At 26.6% G+C, this 24,174-nt stretch overlaps 1 protein-coding gene across 1 annotated transcript; it reads right to left on the bottom strand.

Moving 5' to 3' along the window:
• Window positions 1-20,386, bottom strand: LOC147809950 (uncharacterized). Its single transcript, XM_087164711.1, has 10 exons — window positions 20,235-20,386; window positions 18,147-18,248; window positions 17,261-17,369; window positions 16,762-16,860; window positions 11,702-11,792; window positions 11,419-11,619; window positions 9,348-9,538; window positions 6,013-6,140; window positions 3,912-4,048; window positions 1-1,719 (listed from the first exon to the last, which is right to left on the bottom strand). The coding sequence occupies exons 8-10, from the start codon at window positions 6,053-6,055 to the stop codon at window positions 1,525-1,527; spliced, it is 375 nt and encodes a 124-aa protein (XP_087020837.1). The 5' UTR covers window positions 6,056-6,140; window positions 9,348-9,538; window positions 11,419-11,619; window positions 11,702-11,792; window positions 16,762-16,860; window positions 17,261-17,369; window positions 18,147-18,248; window positions 20,235-20,386; the 3' UTR covers window positions 1-1,524.
• Window positions 20,387-24,174: the final 3,788 nt, after the last annotated feature.

Genomic DNA, 24,174 nt, shown 5'->3' with positions numbered 1-24,174 from the left:
TTTTTTTCCATTTTTTAATAAATAATGTCAATTTTATTCTATAAATTAGAAAACCTTTATACAGAATAAAATAAATTATTGCCTAAAGGAAATTGACTGTGAATTGAAAAACTGAACAATAGCGTTATCAAAAAACAAATGTTTTTTTAAAAGTTAATAGCTATTCCAGATTAAATAGAAATACTCAAATATAAATATAAAACTATGTTTCCTAGTACAAAAATCCATAAAGGAATGAACTTAAAGTAAGACTGTTCACCCTACTTCAAAAAAGTAAAACCAGTTATAAGAAACTGTTTGCATCCTATTTATTTCATTTACTTATTTTTGAATTTCCTACAAAAAAATTCTTACACCCATTAATTAAATGCACTGTTCCGCATGCATATTTAATCAGTCTATCAGGACTCAAACCTGGAAAAAAGATTCTATGTGTTTTCCGTGTACACAATATATTAGGAGGAATCACACAATCACTAGGCTATTGAGATATTGAGACCTAATATTAGTCTAGTTATAGTATTTTTAATTGCTGAAAAAATTTAAGGAAAACAGCTGAACATACTTAAAACAAATAATGCTACAGTAAATGAAATAGTTTAGTTTATCTGAAATATCATTTTTTAAAAAACTCATTTATTGCACTCTGAGTGGTCATCACTCTTAAAATATGAAAGTAAGAAATAAATTTCACCGTATTTTCTCAGTTTGTAAAGAAGAACCTAAAATTCCCTGTTATTTCAGGTGATTTTAAAATTCCCTGTATATTCCAGGTTTTTTCTCCCTGTGGAGTGGCAATCCTGTGTCCCTAGATTTATATTATTTACCTAGATTTATATTATATTTATAGATTTATATGTCCCTAGATTATTATTTACTCCTACAAATTTGATATTCTTTTTACTAAAATAAAGTCATAATTTGAAAGCTTTCATAAATAAACTCTCTAGATTCATTATTATTTTTTTTTTAATTCTATAAGTTAGTATTTCTTTATTTAGATTCAATTAAATGAATGCAGTAAGATAAATTTCTTACTGACAAAAAGAGCTGACAGAAATATATTTTCAATTTGCTCTACGTTCAAATATTTTTTTTAAAAAAAAGGAACGGACTTGTAACATTTTTGCTCAATACAAATTAGCGATTTTTGAAAAATCAGCAGCTTATGACATAAATGTTGTGACAATTTCAGATGGAGACAATTATATAAAGCCAATATATTTTTTACTTTAATAGTAACATCTTAAAATATCTTATTTGTTAACTACTCAGGGTGCTAAATCTAGAAATTTAAAAAAAAATCACCAAGTTTTTAAAATTTTGTTAAAACAAATATTGGCTTTTGTAAATTACAAAATGGCATTACTGTTTAAACAAAATGTCGAGTTTACATTTAGGAAATGTAGTTTATGTTTCATAAGAATGCTAAATGCAAATTACCATTGCAACTTTCTGCTACGTATAGTTAAGTATTAATAAACAAAAAATTAAAATGTACATCCACATACAAAGTATTAAAAATCATACTACTGCAGTTGGTAAAATGAAGCGAAATCCCTTGGAAATCTCCGCAACCTTTACCATGAGCTCGACTATTGCACTGACGTTGTTGGCACTGACAAGTACTATCAAAAACAGCCTCTCCAACCATAACCTGAGTCTCCCCAACTTGAGAGCAATCGAGCCAACCACTCCATGCAGATCAGCCACCATCAACTATAATAAAACATACACTTACTAAATGCACACATATTAACAATAAATAATAAGCAGAAACTTGTAGTGATCTCCGACACTCTATGGCATTAAACATCACTAGATGGCAAATTTAATAATTTTTCAGTTGTTATAGCTTTTAGGATGACAGGACATTCAATGCAGCTAATAATGTTTTTTATTAATTTCCCACCTGTGTTAACATTTTGCAATTCAGGCATTTACAGGGCAGATTTGCTACAAGGCTGGCAAGTTTCTGCCGAGGTGGTTAAAACCACTGGTAGAAACCGCTTAAAACTGGCATGGCAGAAACCCTTTTCGGTCACATTTGTGGCAGAAACTGGCAGAAATTCAGAAAAAGACTTAAAAGTAAGTACTGAGATTGACATACAATGGATAATTCATAGAAAAAAACAATTAAATGTTAAAGAAAGTACAATTTATTTACAAAATTATCACCATTCAAAATCAAACATTACATTGTTTGCACTCTGCAGTAATCTATAACAAAAGACAAGTTTTGATGCAGTTTCTAAACCTAACCAATTTCTCATTTTGCTATGCAGGAACAAGAAATTTAAGAAGATTCTCTCAATTCCAGCAGAATTAGCAGGCATTGCCATCAAGGAACAAGCAAGATTTGTGAAACTTTCATCTATTGCATATTTTTTTAAAACTGGACCACCATGTAGCAGTTGGGGTAGTTGTCAAAACTTGACTGGAAAAATAAGTTTCAGGAAATGGGACCGATTTGTTTTGCAAAGCTATGACATAAAGTACAAAATCTGGTTTAATATTGGCGAGCCTCTTACATACAGCAAAGAATGAAACTGTTACTGTTATAATAATTGGATTGTTGCCAGGCAAATTATGTCTTGAAATGAAAAAAAAAATATTTGAAAATAGCTCTATTCAGTTATGTTAAGAGTTAAATGATAATAATTACTGAATTTCAGAGTTTGATATAATAAACTAAAATCTAGTATTTATATTTATAATTACATTACTTTATTCTTTATTTTATATAAACATTTGAAATACTGCACTCTTTATATTTAATCTAAACAAAATAATATATATTTACAAACAATGAATTAAAAAGTTTGTTTCAATTACATGGAGTTACATTTTTCAGTTCACTTAAACAAAATGTCATTAAGCAATTACTAGAACTAATATAGACGTTTATTTAGTTTTTGCCGGTTTTTACCGGTTAGTTATAACTAGTTTCTGGCACTGGCATGGCAAAAACCAGTTGGCAAAAAGCCTACCCTGATTTGTAAGCCACTCTTTCAGGGGCACCCTATTAGGTGAGCCCTCCCACAGTAAAGACAGATAGCACAGAGAATGAAAGAACATCCATGCCTGGCGCCCAGAATTCAAACCCAGAACCTTTCGGATGCAAGTTCCCTTCGCAGTCCGATCGATACATCTAGTAGTGTTGTTGTATAGATCCTCATGCTTAAGAAGCAAACTGAGAAACTACATTGCTTACCAGTTTAAGTCCTAATACTTAATCAGAATTTATATTTTTAACTATCATTTTATTCGTTTAATTAAATGTGTTGGTTTTTATTAATTCTACATTTATTTTTAAAGATTTCACCTAATTCTTATAAACTGATGCAGGTCTTTTTATGACAAAGTGAGTTTGGCTTATCAGTAACTTAAAGATGCTCTGGAGTTAAAATAATTTAATGGTAGTAAAAACTCAGGAGAATTAAATGGATTTTTTATCTATTCAAGTCATTAATATTTTGGAGAATTTTTTTTCAATATTTTGTCTATCAATAAAATACTAATACTATGGAACTAAAAATATTCTTGAAGCTGCTACTGTTATAACATATTTTATATATATTAAGAATATATTAGGTTCATTAATGTTTTAAATCCTTACTCAGTAACTAAAATCAATGAAATGCATTTTAATGAATAAAAATGAACTATGGCATTAACAAGTCATTATTAATGATTTCGGATGAACTTTGGTAATAAATAGACAACAAATATTAATAATGGATTTTTAATTATAAATAGTTAAAATGATAAATTCTCAGAAATTAATCACTTTAACCAACTTATTTATCATATCAGTACAGGAGTTTTTCATGTTCCATGTTATTAAGAAACTTTATCATAAATAGATGTCGAGATAAAGCACTCAGAATATTAAATTAAAAAATGCATACCTGGTATGTTTTTATTTGGGCAAGCAGTTCTTTCTTGATGCCAAAAATTGACAGGAGGATTACCACTGTGATTGGCAGAACATGCCAATTTGTATTCATTCCAGCCACAATAAGGATCCATAGCAGCCAGACATTCTCTATAAAAAAAAACAGAACATACATTAACTATGTAAATGAGTGGTTGTTTACTAACACAAAAAAAATCACTGAGTAAAACATCAAAAGTTGAAATAAAAATTTAGCATGACATGTGTCATTCATAATAGGAGCAGTTATAGCTTATTAATGTTAAAATTTAATAATTTATCAGGTTTATGTTCATCATAAATATACCTCATAATATACATTTTAATTGAAAATAAAGTTCACCTTTTCAAAAAAATTAAATGTGTATAAAATGTTTATAAGAAATTAAATATTAAAGAAATATATAATAAAATACAACAGTTATTCAAATAAGCTAAATTAAGGCCTATTTGAAATGTGGTCTGGCTCCACACATTAAACTAGGGAGTTAGCGTCACTTCCATGCTCATGCAAGTCATTCCTTATTTAAGAACAATAAATTATGGCCTATTTTAGATGCAAAACAAAAAGCAATACAGACTAAACAAAATAGAAAAAAAGCAATTCATTCACAGTATACGATGGAGGAAAAAGAACAAGGCAAGCAATTTTTTACTCAATTTCATTAAAGAAAAACAAATTAACAACATATAACAAATAATAACAAGAATAGACTTTTAAACTAGTAAATGAATTCCACCTTCAAAGTGGTGTATTTTTGCAGCGTTTCAGATGCACAAACAGTTATTTAAAGTTTCAGATATGGGTCGCAAATCAATACTTGGAGAAACTTCAGAAATGAAACGCACTTTATCATTAAACAAAGTTTTAACTTCCAGAACTATAGTCAGTTTACCCTCCAATCAATACAAGAAATTATTGATCATCACAAAGTTAGTCATGGTCTGGGGCGGAATTTGTGAAAGCGGAATAACACCACTGATTTTTGTCAATGAAGGTGTTAAAATAAATCAAAAAGTGTACAAGTGAGACATTCTAAAAACTATTGTTCTTTTGTAGGCAGAAAAAGGATGCTTCAACAAGACTCCACATTAGCTCAGAAGGTCAAAAAACAAAAGAATGGTGCAAGATGCACGATTGCATTTCCATACCCTCCAACTGCTACGGAACTTCCGTAGTTTCAGAAATCTTCTTTTCAGACGGTAGCTAAATTAATGTCTTAATATTTAAAAAAAAATTAATTTTAGCGTAACTTGTCCACTATTACTTATAAAAGTGCAAGCCATATGGCTAGATTCTTAAGTTCTGATAAAAGTTTTATGAGAGATCCATTTGCTTTAAAAATTTCTACTTTGGTTCGCTACCACTAGAAAGAATTATTTTCAAAATCTTCATAAGTTGGAGGGTATGCATTTCTGAAGAATGGCCACCCTACTTGCCAGACCTCAATCCCATTGATTTCAGTGTATGGCCCATTCTAGGCTCTTCAGTTCATGGCTAGTCTAGAGTCTACATTAAACCACGCACAGGTTTGCTAATCTATTATTAAGTCATATCAAAAAATGTTTGTGCTGTTTTTTCCAGCATCCTTCATTAGAGGTATAGGATTTAAATCTCATAATGAAAAAAAAAATGGAACAGAACTGCTATTCAAATAAAAACCTTAAATAGGGAGAAATTAAATAAACCTGATTGAACCAAAAACTAAATGCTTATACCAAATGAGAAAAATAGAAATAATTAAACAAATGAGAAAAGTAGAAATAATTAAACAACTAAACCCAATTTAAAATGAATGATTTAGAAATTATTTAGAAGAATCAACTGTAAAATTATCATAGCAACTAACTTTTCAAACTAGTACAAATTTCATCTTTTAGATTTTTGATACTAAAATATAAGCATTTTCATTTGAAAAATAATAAGCACCTGCTCATAACATAAAAATCTAAGAAATTGAAAAGAAAAGAAAATTCCAGTTTTGGAAAAGTTCAGGAGGATATTTGGAGAGAATTATTTTGCACTCTTAAAAAGGAAACATTTTTTAAAAGTATTAAAATCGTTCTATAATTACTTGGTGGTGTTTCAGAACTGATGTTTGAGCTTCCCATGTACATTAGCGGTACTTAAAAACACAGGCGAAGGATTTCTCAATCGCTGATAAATTATACAGCATAAATTGCAGTTCCATAAATATTTTACCTACAGAAAAAAATATTTTTTTAAGTTAAGAGATTAAACATCAAAGAAATATTTTTAAGCAAATAAAAAGATTGTTTTGAATAAAAATAACGATTAATGCACTTTAGCACCAGAACATTTTATTCATGAAATAAAGAGTTGAAACAATGGTTTAGGCTCAAATTAGTGAATAATAAAATTCTTCAATTCAAATATTTATAACTTAGAAAACATTTAAACCTTAGAATTGGCAATTTTAATAGTTATAAGTCAATGGTTTTCAATTGGATTAATAAATTATCTTACACTTTAACAGCATGTAGAGCAATTTAAGATCCCTTAGCTACTTTTTTAAATTATTTTTCAAAAACCCTAGTGAAAAACTATAAGTTTTTAAAGATACTATATAAAATTTAGTATTATAAATAAAATTTATATAACCAGGGGAGATTGTGGGCCCAACTCAAACTATCCTGAAAATTTCTTGAATAAAATCATTCAAAAAATAAATATCTTTATAAATTTAAATTATTGAAATTTTCAAAACATGATATTCTAGATGAATTATATGCAGCATAATTTAAATTAATAATTATGTGTAAGTTTACTTTTATCTCTAATCACATTTATTATTCAACCAGAAAAAAATATTTACAAGTGAAAGAGATGCCAAGTATAAATTCTAGTTCTAATATTTTTAAATAAAATATACAAGAGTTTTTATATATAGATGTGATCGATGATTTGTTGATACTTCTGGACTTTGGATTTCCGGATAGCGGTTAGCAAAAAATTCACAATTAAAGCAATTTATATAAAAATAAATTAAAGTGTTATGCACGACATAACACAGCCACAAAATAAGTTACTTTTTACATAAGTTATTTATATTTAACTCATCAAGTTTAAATATATTCATTTTAATAATAAATTAACTACTGTCCTCTAAATCTAAAGAAAACACATAACTTCTGGAGAAAAAAAAATATTACAACCAGCTCTCTAACTTGACGTAACTTACAATCTAGTACTGTGAAATAACTTGGTACCCAAATTAGTTAGATTATGCTCATTTTAATAAAAGATAATTTTTGAAAGTGAAACTTTAACCATTGCAGGGTTCCCAGTCAATTTTAGATAGAAAAAAATTCCCTGACATTTCCACGTATATGGAGAAAACTTCAATGAAAATGAAGACCATATTTTATCTATAACATGCAATTTTTCATCAAAAAACTTTCAGTTTTTTAGTCATATATTAGATTTTGTGAACAAAAAACTGAATAAGGAGGAAAGCACAGAAGTTTCACTAAAATGTAAAATTTTTGCTACAAATAATTGTCATAGAATTATTCAACATGAATCTCAATAACTGTTACTGACAAATTTGAGAGTGATTATTTTCCAGGTAATTAATTTTACAGGTTTTTATAAAAACTTTCCCCGCTCTGTAGAATCAAAATAAAATTCCAGTTTCTCCTTTGAATTGTGGAAGCAGTTATAAACACACATTTTTATAAATAACATTTTTTTCTCTCTTCTAATTTACAGTTTTAAACTAAATAAATATTTTTGCACTATTTCCTACCATTTAAACAAAATTTAAGTACAGGTTCTATTATAATTTATTTTTTATCTTTATAGATACTTTTCTAATTTTCTTTGAATAATATAATTTAGGATTGGATGACACGAAAGCTGAAATTAGCTATATTGTCGCTAACAAAAACACTAATGAAAATACATTAAGAGGAGAAAAAATTGACAATATTAACTTTGAAAAAAAAATTATAATAATAACTAGGATGACAAGAGACATTTGTTTGTCTAAAGTAAGTAAAGCTCTTGAGGAGCTAAACAATTAAAGATAATTTTATTTTGCATCTTTTTTGCTCACCATAAAAACTCTTAATATGTAATTTCAAACAATAACCAAATGTGTGAATTAGAACAGAAAACTTACTCAGACGAGAATATGAATTACTAAATGGCTGTCAATGAATCATAGTTAAATATATTGGCATGTGGCCAAAAACAAAATAATAAAGCATTAAATAAAAGCGTAGCATTGTTAGTCAAATAAGAACATAGATATTAATGTACAAAAAGTCCCTTCACTCCATTACTATGATGAAATATTAAAGCTCAAATTAAAAAATATGCTAAATGCATAAAAAAAGGCATATTTTACAAATAAGAAGTTTAAGGGAAAAACGATTTTTATACATAATGACAAAGCATTGGTTGATCAGCATACTCGAGTTGTTGGAATTCACTATTTTCATTAGATTTATAGTTTGAAGCCATTTCAAGTAATTAGGAATCACTTAGAAGTATAAGTAGAATACAAATATATAAACAGAAGTGACATTCTATCAGAAAACACAAGTACAATAATATAGGTACATAACATTAATTAAATTATGCAGGCATTTATTATTAGATTAAAAAAACAATTAGATAGAAGTATTAAATTAAAAATTATGCAACGCTAAAACTTTCCACAACATTATGAAAGGATAAAAATAAATTGATTACTTGAAATCAATGTTTTAGTCTTTGGTTAGATTAGAATGAGTCATTATTGTGTTTTTATCACCCTACATTTGCATTACAAAAAATTTTATTCTCAACACTTCACATTTGAGTTTATGTTCCTTTGTTTTTCTATAGGAACAGAAGATTAAGTTTAAGAACAGCATGTTGGAAGAAGAAAAGATGATATTTCTTTGCTTTTTTTTTGTTCCTTGTTTCATTCTATTGTTTTTTCTTTATTGTTTGAGGAGTAGAAAAAAAATTATAATTAATCAGTTTCAAACAACAAAATTTTACAACTCTTTGAAGTTATGAGAGAAAATTTTATTTTAAACAGATTACAGAAACTCTCAAAATCCATACTCAGCCATAATCTTGACAATAAAATCGCTATAATTAGAGATATAACATAATAGCTGGCACCTCTGTATAATTAATGTAGCTAAAAATAATTTATCAAAAATACAAAATTAGCTAAAATTATCAATAACCCAATTTTGCAAAATAATAATTTTTAAAGGCAAGTTTTCAGAAATGCAATCAAATTAGAAAACATTTGAGGCAATTTTATATAGTATAAAAAAATGGCATGATTGAATATAGTTAAGATGTAATGGAACTGTAATTAGTTAAATTACTCTAAAACAATATATAAACACGAAGCGCATCATTCTAACAAAATTACAAACTCACTTTAGTTCTTCCTTTACTCCTTGAAGAAGAAACCTCCTCTTTCTGCAATGATTTCTGCAGATTCGATTCCGGGGCAATCTTTGGACAACATCTGCATGAGGTAGTACTCTTACATCTCGACCATTTATTGCACATAAAAGATCATTCTCTTGTAGCTGTTGACATCTAGGCCTATCAAGAATTTTCTTCACCTTCAAACAAAACAATAGAATAAGTCTACAGTTTATAAACCATTCCCAAAACAAAAAATGAATTTTATTAACTGCAAAACAAACATTAATAAAACTACTGCAGCCACTAATTTTTTTTCCAAAGTTCATAGTGCTGCGCACTACTTTTTGAAAAAAAATAGTGTTTTGCAATTACTTTTGAGAATCAGATTGAAGCAAATCTTATGGAAGTCCATCAACGGGCACAATGAGAGTGTCAGTCATGTACTTTACTTAGTTTTTTTTTAATTTTTCATTCCCTTTAAAGGAAGGAATAAAAAGTTGAGAGAAAAAAGAATTCATACAAAACAAATTATTATTCTAAACTATTTCCTTTACAAATTTTTATTTTAGTATTCAACCTTTAAAAAAAAAGAAACATGAGTGTAAATTGGATCCTTAAGCAAAATTTTTCTCCTAAAAGTAGCAAATGACTAAATCTGGAAAGTAATTTGCAATCACTACATTGAAAAAAAAACAGTTGTGTTAAATCTCTGCTTTTTTCTTATTTTGATTTTAACAATCAGAATTGTATTTCATTTATTGTGATAGATGTTTTAGTTCTTATTAATATTTAAAATTATAATATTTGACAGCACATGAAATTTTGATTACTTCAAATAGTTTGCAAAAACTATGTTAAAGATATAAAATTGTCACAATAAATAAGGCAAAAATATTTTTCTGCGAAACAAAGGAGTAAAATCAATACATTCATTAAATTTTTTCCCTAGGTATAGTAACTGGTAATGGAATACTACATTTAAATGTGTCCATCGAATAATCAAAATCTATTAGTGCTAAAAATTTAAAAGATTATACACATTAATAATCCCAAACAGACATGGTACTAACATAAAAGGAATAATCAAACAATGTTTTTTTAAAAAAATTTCAGTAATGCGGCACTGAATAACAGGTGACTTGAAAACTACAGATAGCCTCCTTTAATATACTTTTTTAGAACTCTGGACAAAAATTTGGTCAAAATTACAAAAAAAAAAGATAAAATATAATTTTGGCTACGTTTTAGACTAGGTTACATTACTATTTCAGAAATTAAAAAACAAAAGCTGCTATCAAACCCTGACAAATCACTATAGAGGAAAGAGGCATGAAAAAACAAAGTCAGTTTGATTGCTTAATATAATTCAAAATGTTTAAAACAATTACCTTCACTTCTGTTATAGAGAAGAAACTGCTTTTGATGTTTTGAAATCAACCCTATTTTAACAGTGATTCATTAAATATTTATTTGGCTTTTTTTAATAGCTCAGATATTAATTTGTGACTCCAAAGAGTTTACTTTCTTTAGAAAGATTTCATAAATGCATAGCTTACCATGCAACACTCTGCAATTTTCTGAATAAAAAGTTAACTTGTTGTGTATAGAGAAAAAGCAATATTTCTATACAAATTGTTGACTGTGCTAATTTTGACAAAGAAGCAGAAAATTTGCAATGGAAATTAATGCATCAATTTCTTATAGATTATTCTTGTGATCAGTGCATAGTAAATTGATTTTTAAAGATTACTCAAAGAGTTTACACTGGTAAAGATTCTGTATAAATACAGCTCACCATGCAACAAGCTACAATTTTCTGAACAAAAAGTTAACTTGTGTAAAGAGAAAAAGTAATATTCTTATACACACTGTTAACTGTGCTAATTTGAACCGAGCCAAAAATTTGGGGAATATTAAATTATGTTTTTCTTTTTTTAAAATTACTCAACTTTCTCACAGTTTTCTACTAAGCAATTTAAAAAATGCCTTAATTTAAGTCAATAATTAATTCAAAAACAAAACAAAATTTTTAAAAAATTCATATGTAATGAAGAATAATGGTACTGCAGATACTTACACGGAAGTGGTAAATGTTGCATAGAATATTTCTTTCTTTTCAATAAAATGAACACTTTGAAGTTAGTTAAATGGAAAGGGATAATTTCCCAGAACTGAACAGTTCAACCGAGCTTTCAGAAAAGTGGTAAATTTTCCTTTCAAAAGAAAATTTCCTCCTCGGACCATTCTTACAAATTCTGGCAACTCTTGAATAAATAGCCTGTAATTATAAAATTTCAATAAGAAAACAGAAAATGAGAAAAAAAAATAATAATCAAAAAACAATGATGTAAGTGCCTCACTTTTCCACAGTTTATGTACTCAACAGCTGCTTCCCAGAAGAAATAATAAGTGTAATATCTTCAATTTCATATGATGCAACAAAGTTTGGTTCTGTAAAGAGCAATTAAATTGACAAGTTAGGAACAAGGATATTGATTTTTAATCATCCGTTACAAATTAATCAATTTTTAAACAAAGAAAATTTTTTGAAATAGATCATATATTTTAGTTCTGCCTTTTTCTTAATCATAAAGTATAGTATATTCTCGCTATTTTAAAAACTTTGGTATGTCAAACAAGTACTTTGCCCCTTAGCCTCACATATCTATAATTCAACATATTTACAATTTCAATTACAAATACAAATTCAATTACACATTTACAATTTCAATTATAACTACAAATTCAATTTCTTATTTACAATTTCAGTTCCTATGTCGAAGAGTTTTTTTTTGTCAAAACCTTGTTATGTCAAATACTTTTCGAAGTAAAAAATTAATTTTTTCGGAAAAATCACTGTGTAAAAGTCAACATTACTGCGTCCCAAGAAAAAATGCTGCCCACACATTAAAATATTTCATTAAATTCTGTGAGAACATGGAAAGCAATGACTTGGCAACTATTTTTCAAAGAGAAAAATTAATTAATGAGCAATTTCAAAAACGATGTTAGTTTCCCCCCTAAACTATTAATATAAGTTTATTGTTAAAAAAAATTTATATACCAAATGCATAATTATTGTTGTGTTACTTTTAAGTATAAAATTATAATTGCTGCATTTATATTTATTGTCAACTATTGTACTAATATCTCTTTCAGTACTTATTCTAATGTTCCATGACTCCACATTTTAGAATAATATTAAAGAATTTTTTTTTACGTTTTAGAACATATTTGGTTCTGAACTTGTCTAGAAATTTTTTAGAGTTCCTTCAACTTTGTTATCAAGAGTATACTGCATTACAAAACACTTATACTAGCCCTTTAAAAATGAAAGAAAATAAATTTTTTATGTAAAAATTATTACAATACCAATTTTTATTTATTTTATTTTTTATATTTTGTTTGGAAAATAAAAAATATCAGACTTAAGGTGCATTAAATTCAAATTCCTCCATTTCCCCCTAACTTTTGGGTGTTAGATTATTAGTTAAATTTCTTAACATTTACTATTCTGTGGCCACCAGTTGCTCAGTTATGAACAAATGTAATTTTTACAAAATTAGTTATAACAAAAATAAATAAGTAAATTGGTTTTAAGTCTTTATTTTAATTTACAAAAGTAAGTACCTACATTCATTACAAAGGTTTTCATGTAGAACCCTGAGCAAAAATAGTGGTCAAGTTTTGGCCATAACTTAATATTATACAAACCAAGAATGAGGTATGATTTAATAAAAAAAATCTGGTAGAACAAAAACTGTTTTACTTTTATTCAACCAGATAATTAAGGCACCACATGAACAATTAAACTCAGTTTCCCCCTTGAGTCTTTTAAACGTGCTTATACGAGCCAGTTTTAAAACAAAATGCAAATTTGGGTTAGGCATTAGTATAGGTAAACTTTTTTTCTTGGAAATAGTTCAAAAAGCAGATTCAAGAAAATGAACTTAGCTTGATATGCACATTTAAAAATATAGACAATGCACAAAATATGTATTTGGAAAAATGACATAACTTAAATGCATTTGAAAATGAAGCAAAAAAACACACAGCACCAAACTGGTAACTTTATAGCTTAATATTACTTCGTAAAGGGCATATACTAAACATGGGAGCACTAATTGCAATAAACTTATTTTAACACTTATAATTAATAACATGGGTGGAGGGTATCATTTTTTCTATTTTATCTCCCTTTTTCTAAAAAGAAACCCTTACAGGGTTGCCACAGTAAAAAGTGAACAAAAATAGTTGCTTTTAGTATCCTCAAGCATGAAAATAGTTGCCTAAAACTATGAAAATAGTTTCCTGAACAGGAACAAAAATTTATCAAAAATAGTAGCCAAATAACTAAAATTATAGCTTAATTGTCAAATACTATTATTAGGACTGGGTGATGTCAGAAATTTTAAGTCGTGATACATCGTCAGTTAGACATCACGATATAGTGATGTATCGTAATTCAGCATACGTTCAAAAATTACCTATGGGAAATCTTTAAATCAATCAAAAATAAATAAAAAGGAATATATCTAGTACAAAAGAAAATATTAATTATAAACATATTCTACTATGACATCAATATCATTGCTTAATTTTTTCAATTAAATTAATAAAGAAGTCAAAGTAAAAGCAAACTCAAGCTTTATTTCATTCTTCTTAAATTAAAAATAATTTAAGATATATTGGTTTAAAAATAATAATACTTTAACAAATCATTTTACATACATGCATTAAAAATTAAAAGAAGAAAAAAACGAAAGTGGAAAACAAACCAAAAAAATGTTCACTTTAGAAAAAAAAAATGTTTTTTTTATTATTTGTTGAAAAAAAAACATGCTTTTGAAACATCATTAGACCCTTTTTTACTTACTTATTTAAAATAATAAAAAGTAGTATTAACTAATGGTCAAATTCTGTACTTCATAAATGTAAAAATATTTTAACTTTTTATTATTATTATTTTTTATTTTAACTTCTTATTTCTTATTATTTTATTTTTATTATTATTTATTATTATTTTAATTTTTGAAAACAAAATCGACTAAAGATTTATTTGTTTAAAAAGGATACTGACTATCGAACAAATTATAAAACAAACAAGTATTGAAAGAATTTTAATAAAAATTTTAAAAAAATTACTTTAAGTACTAATGTTAAATTATTAAAAACGTCAAAACATATTACTAAACTTTTTATATAATTAAAAAAAAAAATTGTTTTAAAAATCAGCCAAACCATTTTTTTTTAAATCAGCCAATCCAATCAGTTAACCAAATTTTTTTTAAACTTTGTTTTCCTTTTCTCAAAAATAAAAGCAAATTAAATAAAGGTAAGCTTTGTTTAATTTTTTTGTAATTAAAATCGACTGAGCATTTATTGGTTGAAAAACAATCAAATTATTATGCTTAACCACACTTAATAAATTTAATGAAACTAACTTTTTATAACAAAGTTAAATACAAAATACGCCTATTAAATTGTATTGCTTAAAATAAAAAACAATAATCGAAAAAAAATCAATGAGTGAGTTCAGGAGAATCTATTAAGTTCAGAACGAAAATTTAAGATAACAGCGGTTGTGCAACAATCGCAAAGTAACAGTAGGTCTATTAAAAATAATTTATAAGAATCGTTAAACCCAGACAGAAAAAGAATGGTATGAAATAATGCAGAACGAAATGATCGCTGCAAAAGTCTCACTGAAAATAATTTACAAGAAACACGACAATTATTTCCGACGAAATAAAATGCACAACGATCGCAAAATGACTTAAAGTCCCATTGAAAATAGTCTTCAAAAAACGCAAAATCCCAAAGACAAAAATCGACATAAAGAAACTATGCATTGCGTTCTATGTTACAACGCTGATCCTCTCATGAAACCGGGAGTTCTGATTCAATTCGTCTTCGACATTCATCACAAACTAACATCTTAATAGCAAAACGCTATCTACATCTCTGCAGCCAGAGGAAATCAAAATCGTCTTCATTAATGCGGTAACAGCGCTAGCCTAGTCAAGGATCCTTGCATATTAAATCGTTAAACCGCGATTGCGATCTAATATGATAGTTGACCAAAACTCTGAATATAGCAATGATAATTTTATTTTTAAAAGTAAGACAAAAGATAATTATGCATTAAATAGAAGATTTTTATGAAAAAATTATTTTTCTGTTTCGAAAAATATTAGACACAACAGGGTTTTGAGAAGTAATTCTTCGACATAGGAATTCAAATTAACATTAGATGGATATGTAATGTCAAGGGGAATAAGATTTTTTTTTTGTTGACATAACAAGGTTATTGTGATATTTAAGTTCGAGATATAGAGAGTATATTGCAATAAAATAATAATTGTTGTGAAGAAACTAGCAAAGTCTCCGAGCGAGAGAATAGAGAGACACTCAGAGAGAGTGTATGAGACAGCGGACGAACGATTAGTTGCCTGCCATGCAGCGCACATCATCTTTTCTTCTTTTGTTATATATATATATATATTAATGTGACTGTGAATGTAGTATGTGTGTGTGCCTCTATAGTCACATTGTTAAATAAAAATAAAATACAGAAGCTAGCCTGGGTGCGTAGCCAAATTATTCATCAAAAAATAAGTACCTTTTAAGCATTTTTCAAGCACTCAAAAAATATTTTAAAGCACTTAAAAAAATATCATAATTAGACAGGGTTCCAAAGTTTTTGGCAATTGACGATTTTATCTTGTTTTAACCATCATGTCAAAAATATAAAAAAAACCTTTTGGCATTGTTTTTGACGATTGTCAAAAATCATCAAATTTTGAATCACGCAAAATGAATGGCGTTTTCAAAAGCTACGGACTGACAATACGCCGAAATAGATTGGGGTTGAATTAATAGTGAAAACGCTGAATAGAACAATGGGAACTGTGTATTTTTGCATAATTCAAACCAAAAATCCACATGGTAAAGGAAAATTCTCATTTTGAAAAAGGGAAAATTAAGCACTTTTTAAAAACATCCAATGAAAAAAGCACCTTTAAGGGCTTTTAAAAAACGAAAATCGAAATAAGTACCTTTAAGAACTTTTTAAAAACCCTACTTACCCTGCTAGCCAGATACGCTTATTTTCCCTTATAGTATACCACACCTTCACATTGTAAATATTTATTATAAATGTTCATTTAGAGAAACTGTAAATGTTAATTTAGAAATATTAACTATAGTATTGCTTTAAATAAAATACCTTTTATTAGATAATTTGACAGGTAAATGCAAGAAAAAATAAAAAAAATTTTAAATTTAAAAAAGAACCTGATTTAAATAAAATAAATCTGATTTAAAAATAAAAAAAACGTGAACTTTGCAAACTCTGTTTTTAAAAAAAGAATGCTTTTTATAATCTAAACATAGGAAAGAATTAGGACATTCTACTTACATCTCTCCAAGAGCATTCAGGCGAAAATCCATTTGTACCGCACGCAAATAACTTATTTCCATGATTCAGTAACACTTTTATATAATTCATACAATCTTCCTAAAAAATAAATATTAGTTCAACTACAAATTATTATTTTAAAATGAATATAAAAGTCACAATCTCGAATATGTAGCGAAAAATAAGCAAGGTTAAGAAGCATAGTTATTTTTTTTTTAAAAATAATAAAAATACATTTATAAATGGATTTTCTCTAAAAGTTTCACAGAAAATAGTTTAACTTTGAAAGCAAATACAAAAAAACTTTCAAGAAAATACAAAGTTAATAAAAATAGCATAACAATATAAAAAAAAATTTTGTCTTGTAAATTAATGATGATAACATAAATAATGAAGATCAAATCCTGAAAATTAAATAGAACCATTCTATCCTATAAATTAACTATAATGTAAAGTAATAACATTTACAATAATGCTAATAATCATTTAATATACAGACCTCACTTTTTCCTTTTAGTTTGCACATAAGAACATCCTCAGACTTTGCAGACCAATGAGCTTCCTCTAATTTTTTAAGTCCGTCTAAGCTTAATCTGAATAAATAATCCCTACAAAATGAAGCATTGAATTAAAAAAAAAACATGAACTTAATGATTGCTGTTATTAACATAAAAAGGAATAAAAAGAGACATGCCAAATAAGATATTTCATTTAAAAAAAATAGACCACAATAGGAGAATAACAATAGCTTTATATATGCACTTTAAAGCATCATATATAATCTTTCATTTTAAATTTAATTGTCACAGTCAATAATAATACACTTTAGTTAATATGTGAAAATTAATAATCATCAGATCACACAAAATCAAAAATTTTGTAATATAATTAATCATAAAATTAATATAAAAGATATCCTATAATTAATATATATTTTTACTGTATTTATTTTTATTCTATTCACTGTGACATATGAAATGAAGAATTTTCACATTAGCCAGGAATAAGGACGGATATTTCTTTTGTGTTACGAGTAAGGGATTATTTGGTTAACAGTTTTCACCAAGCAAATGTAAAAGATCACTTGAATTAGAAATTTTTTTTTAAAAATTCTAACACAAAAAAAAATTCTTTTTTTTTTTAATTGTGAAATAAATTAATCGAATGTTAAGTGAAAAATTGCCATTTTAGAAGGGGCTAAAGCCCCCTCTCTGCTTCTACAATCTCTGTAAAAAGTTCAAGAAATAAAAATAAAATATTTGATTCTTTAAATGAATACACAAAATAATTGGGATAATTCCTTTCCTTTTTATATATTTTCTTTCTTTCTCTTTTTTTTTTGTTTAACATTTAAAGGTGAAAAATCAGTAGTGAATAAAACTTACCATTTGCACCTACAATGAGTTGAAACCTTTAAATATTAAAGAGTAATTGACCAAATGATCTAACATTTGTTTGACTAAAATCCTCAACAGAAGACTTAATATCTAAATAGAAAATAAAATTCATTCAGAAATTACATTAATAACATACAAATAAAATAAAAAATATATAAAAACTTGTCAATGACAATGAAATTTGTCAATAAACAAAAATTTGTTAAATAAAACATCCAAGAAAATATGTAATATTTATTCACAATAAAATATAATATTATAAAAAAATAATGATATTATTAAAAACCGATGCTAATTAAATAGATGAAAGAAATTAGGTCCTAAATTTATAATTCTTTTTCTTTAAAGTATTGATTTAGAAGTCAACAAACATATGCTTTAAAAAAATATTAACTCCAGTTCTTACAAACTAATTTTTATCCTGTCCCCCCCCCCCCCCCAAAAAAAAAAAAATTTTTTTTTGCTTAGCTTACACATTTTTCATAGTAAGCTAAAAGAGAAGTGCATGTAAAATTATGTTTTACAATCATTGAGGTGAAAAAGATTTGTTTGCTATTTATGGTAAGGAAGGCAGAAAAACAAGTTGTAGTGCTGCCATCTACAAGGAAAAATATAAATACAGACAGAATGCATAAATATTATGTAAATACTTGAACGAGAAATAGTGATATGATCGTTTTTGCAGCAAGATCGTTTTGGGGGTAAGATGGTTAGTTCGAATAATATTTACAAAGTACGCAAAAATTCCTTTAATTGGTGAAGGGGAGAAACCGTAAACCAAAACTTTACGTAATATTTTAATAGCATTAAAAAATAAAAAATAAATAGGATCGCTAAATTATAAAAAATATTTATATATTCTCCCAGGATAATAAAAGCATTCTATTTTTTTTTTTAAATTTAAAAATGCATATTGAATATTTTAAATTTTATGGATATTTAATTAAAAAATTTTATAAGAAAAACTAATAAAAAATTAGTTAAAATTCAGTGAAATTTTGTTTTCAAATTCGATGCAAGATTATGAAATAACTTTCCATACTTTCTTTTTGACTATTTTTTAAAAGAAATAAAATTTGTCATAAAATTCTTTATTTTAAACATTCTTCGTAGACAACATTTATAGCTTTTATATAACTGATTGATTCCTCTTAAACAGCTCCAGTAAAAATGACACGTGGAGGAGGTGGGGTACCCCCCTCTTTTAAACATTTTCTTCTCTTTCTAAGTTGAGTCTCATTAGGTTATTTCCATTGAAGGAGAGGGCATTCTACCCACTAAAATTCCACCCCCAAAGATTGTGAAAGTGAAACTTATTTCCCCTTCGCTCATTCCATCAAAATTATTTTGAGGCCTACTTAGTAATTTCTTATTCTTGTTATTATTAGTTATTTCGTTATTATTAGCTGTTTCGTCATTATATATTAGTTTTTCCTCAAATTGTTAACGGCAATAAATTTTAAAATCTTTTTATTTTAAAATCCTTCTTTTAATAAATTTTTATTTCATTTTTCTTATTACAATGTTTTACGGATTTTAATCAGTTCAGCGTTAATTCAGCTACTGAACATATAAATATTTTTTTTGCTGTTCTTCTGCTTTTTGCGCAGTGCCGACTGGTAAGAACAACTTTATTTTATATCGTTTTGCTGTTTTCTTTTTCTTTTGTTTTTTTTTTTTGCTGAAAGAGAAAACTTTTTGTTGCTTTTCTTTTCTTTTTTTTTGCTGAAAAAGAAATTTTTTATTATAATTTAGAAATTAAAACTTTACTTTATGAAATGCATAAAAAAATTAAATTTTTTATTAAACAGATATTCTAAATGGTAATTTAAAGGTCTCTTCTAAAAGGATGCTGATATGCGCGGTTTAGCGCCATTGCGGCGCTTACTATAACTTTTTTTTAAAAAATTTCCTTTTTATCGATGTGCGGCCCTTGTGACGAAAAATATGGTAACCAAGAAAAGTTTTAGCTGTGTATTCAGCTACATTCAAAGTATTGCATCCCCCATTGGGCAAAAATAGACATATCACATAACATAACACATTGCATTGTTATTACAATAAATATGTACTTACAGGAATGATTATCCATTGCTTATTACCAGCCAGCATCTGCTCACGAGAGATTCCAACAGATTCTTGTTCTAACTTGCAATCATGTGATACTGGTTTATTATGTATAATATCAGCGCCAGCACTGATATATAATCTGTCTTCAGCTTGCATCAAAACATGTTCACGACCAGTCTACAACAAAATTTTCCCTTTTAGAAAAATCAAATATTATATTTTATATAAAAATGTAGGTTTAGAAAAATTCAAGCTTACATTAAACTTTTAACTAAGTAAGAACTTTTATTTTTCTTAGAAATTTGCAAGAATCAGTCTGAGCAACATCATTCATTTTTTTAAATCATTTTTTAAATTCATTTCAATTTTATGCAAAAGAAAGATTTTGAATATTCACTAAACAAAATGAAAAAAAAAAAAATATGAACAACATATAAACTAAAAATTTTGATTTAATTGTCAGTTCTAAATTTTTTGTGAATAATTACTTGAGACAGGATAGCTTTAGAAAAAAAGCAAATTGAAGGGGGGGGGGAAAGAATTTTAAAAAAAAAGTTTTATTCCTGAGTTTCATATAATTCATACACAGCCTTTTCTGGTGCATAAGTTCACTTTTTGTACCCTGAACTTGCAATGTCATTTTGGAAGTAAGGCATATACAGAATTTTGAAAAATCTGTGATGCACAGAATAAAAGTGTAACCTATTCTATAAGATAAATACAAACATAAGAAAGTAACATGACAGTCATGTCTCATTTAAACTCTTTAAACAAACAGAACATCAAGAGTTCATCAGAAAAACGAACATAATTAATAAATTTTATTTTTAGCTTTTTTTCGGAAATAATAAAATATCCATTATTACCATTACTCTAGATAAGGAAGCATATTCTTATCAGCCTATTTTTACGCAAAATAATATTACTTAAGTCTACTTATAAAAAAATAATAAAGATCTATAAGAACTTTGAAATCCGTATTAAGTCGGGAGAATTTAATGGAAACTTTTCCTTTTGATAGTAAAGAATTATATATTATTATGGAAAGCTAAAAGCAATAAAATGTATGAATGTGATAAGGAATATTATAAATGTGAGATTTCTAAAATGTATTTTCTCTAGTTTAATTTTATTAGTACTTTTCTTTATGCACAATAGGTTTCATATATTTAAAGATGTTTCTGGTGATAAATTAAAATAACAATGATTTAGCAATTTAAGAAAGGATGTTTACTTTTAAAAAAGATCGATACTTCATTATTAAAAATGTTTTTATATTGTTATTTTTAACTGCATGCATACTGCATACTCTATAAAAAAATGGAATATAATAATAGTGCATAAGATTTTTCAAAACATTATCTTATAAGTTAGAAATGGTAAGTTAAAAGTTTTTCTGGAAGGGAAAGAATATATTATTTGTTTTTTATTCCAGATCCTTCCCTCTTAATAAAATTACAAAAGAATGGTTTCATAAAATCCTAAATCTGCAATCAAACACAAAAAAAAAGAAACTTATTAAAAATAATTACATTATTAAAGTCCACTTACCATAGATATTAGAAGGGAAACATTTTTCATCACATCAGCAGACCTATAAAAATAAAAAGCATGCTTTATTTGTTATTTATACAATTCCAAATATGAATTTTTAATCTGATTAATAAAACAGAGTAACATATTAAGTGCCTTCTTTTAATCCTGTGTTTAAAGCTCCATATTAAAACGGATTTTGCATTAAATTACAATGTATTTATAGTTATGTATATATAGTAAAGGCTGTATAAGCAAAAAATCATCACTTTGTTAATGAAAAAATAAGCACTTTCAAGCACCAAAAAGCAAATTATGGCAGAGGGAAACTATCACGATTTCTATTCTTATATGACTGTAAATATTTAACAAAACTCAGATATTATTTTCAGTCAAAAATAATAATATAATCAGAATTGATAAATGAATTAAATATTAATTTTTAAAAAAGTAACTAAAGAAACTGAATCAAAATGTGAAATAAAAAGAAGTTCTTTTCAAATTTTTTAGCAATTCGAAAATAAAATATTTTCAAAAAAATATAGATAAAAGCTAGGGAGAAAAAATATACTACTGTGATTTTATTATTCTCAAGTAACCAATTTGTATTAATTACCTCACAAGTAAATAATGATGCCGGACAGCTTATTTTCATTTAAAAACTTATCATGCCATATTTTAATAAAAAATAAATTTAAAAAAACAGTTAAAAATGGGAATACCATTTCATTAATATTTTCTGAAATATTAATTTTGAATAAATCAATAGTGGATCTTCTCATGGGAAGCTTATAGAAAAAATAAAATGACAGTATACACTGCACCACAATCACGCAAAACATTGTGATAATTTAACTTTTAAATATAGATAGGTCGCAGCATCTCTACAGAAAGAAAATTACTATACTATTTTTCAGAAAAGGCAATTTTCAGAATTAGACATAAATTTATTACAGCAACTTATACAGGCTAATCAGTACTAAAACAAAAAAAAGCTTTTACTTTAGTTTCATCATTTTATTTATTTAACCAAAGATAAAATGAAAAATGTGTCTTTTTTTACATTATATCATCAATAAAAAGAACCATTTGTTAATCAATTTTAAGAGAATAGAAAACATTTTAAATCCTAGGAGAAAAATACAGTTTAATAAAAATTAAAAACTTGAGTCGTACTTTGAGATAACTATAAGGATTAAAATGAGACCAATGTATAAGGTAATTTTACACACACTAAAATACTAAAGTATTCGATGATTAAGTGGTGATGATTAGTTAGATTTTCCATGAACTGGGAAATGAAAGGAACGACAATTCAAGCATACATTAAAGATCAAATTAATTTATTTTTCTATCAATTAATTTATTCCCTTTTAAACAAAAAACAAATATTTGTACAGTACAGAACCCGTTATCCGGAAATCAGAAAACCGGAAAACCAAAAAACCGGAACGAAATCCGATACATTTTCCCGCTATTTTTAAAAAAAATTTTTTTTTTTTCCTCATAAGATTTTAGGATTTTTCTTTCTTTTTTGAAAGATGTTTACCCTAGCATCATTTTAGAAATAATTATTAGTGTATTACTTCGTTTTTTCAAGATTATTTCCAAATATTTTTTTTTTTAGTTGGGTTTAACAATAAAAAAAACGACTTTTTGTAGCGATTCAGAAAACCGGAAAAATCAGTTATCCGGAATAGCGATGGTCCCGATCGTTCCGGATAATCGGTTCTCTACTGTACAAGGAAAAAAACTGTCACAGATTTGCATAATAATATCATTTCTATTCATTAGTTTAGAACTAGAAATAGCCTTTAATCTAATTTTCGAACAAGATATTCAAGTAAAATTGTTATAAGATTGTAATTCCTTTTATTCAAATAAAACAATTTAAGTCATAACAGGGAATATATTTTGTTTTTTCATGATCTTTTAATAAATAATAGATCTCGCGAAACCATCATATCAGTATAAAATGAAACTGGTTTATAGAAAAATCTGCTTTCTTTGCAACCACTACATGTCTATGACTGAAAAGTACCTCAGTATATGCTCTAATATTCTCAAAAATTTTCTATTTTATAGCACTGGCAATTCCTTTGGATATTGTTCTAATTTTTCTTTACTATATTGTCCTGCTTGTCATACAATAATTGACAGATTACAGGCAAAAAAACAATCGATATATTAAAAAAAAACTAGCAATAATATAATTTTACTCTTGCAAAAGATGAAAAGAAACAGCCATACAAAGGCTCACATTCTCACAAAAAAATTTATGAGAAAAGTTACAACAGTTATTTCAAATTTCAAAAGAAAAATCATTAATATGCTTAATAATAAATAAACTTAGCAATTAAAATACAAAACACTATCGATAGTGCAGATAATTAAAAAAAAAAATTAGGCATAC

Source organism: Parasteatoda tepidariorum, chromosome 5 (assembly GCF_982258835.1).
Source record: "Parasteatoda tepidariorum strain Cologne lab strain chromosome 5, Ptep-v5.0, whole genome shotgun sequence".
In the NCBI taxonomy this organism is placed as follows: Eukaryota; Metazoa; Arthropoda; class Arachnida; order Araneae; family Theridiidae; genus Parasteatoda; species Parasteatoda tepidariorum.
Note: the sequence above shows the minus strand (reverse complement) of the source record. Positions and strands in the feature narration are given on the sequence as shown.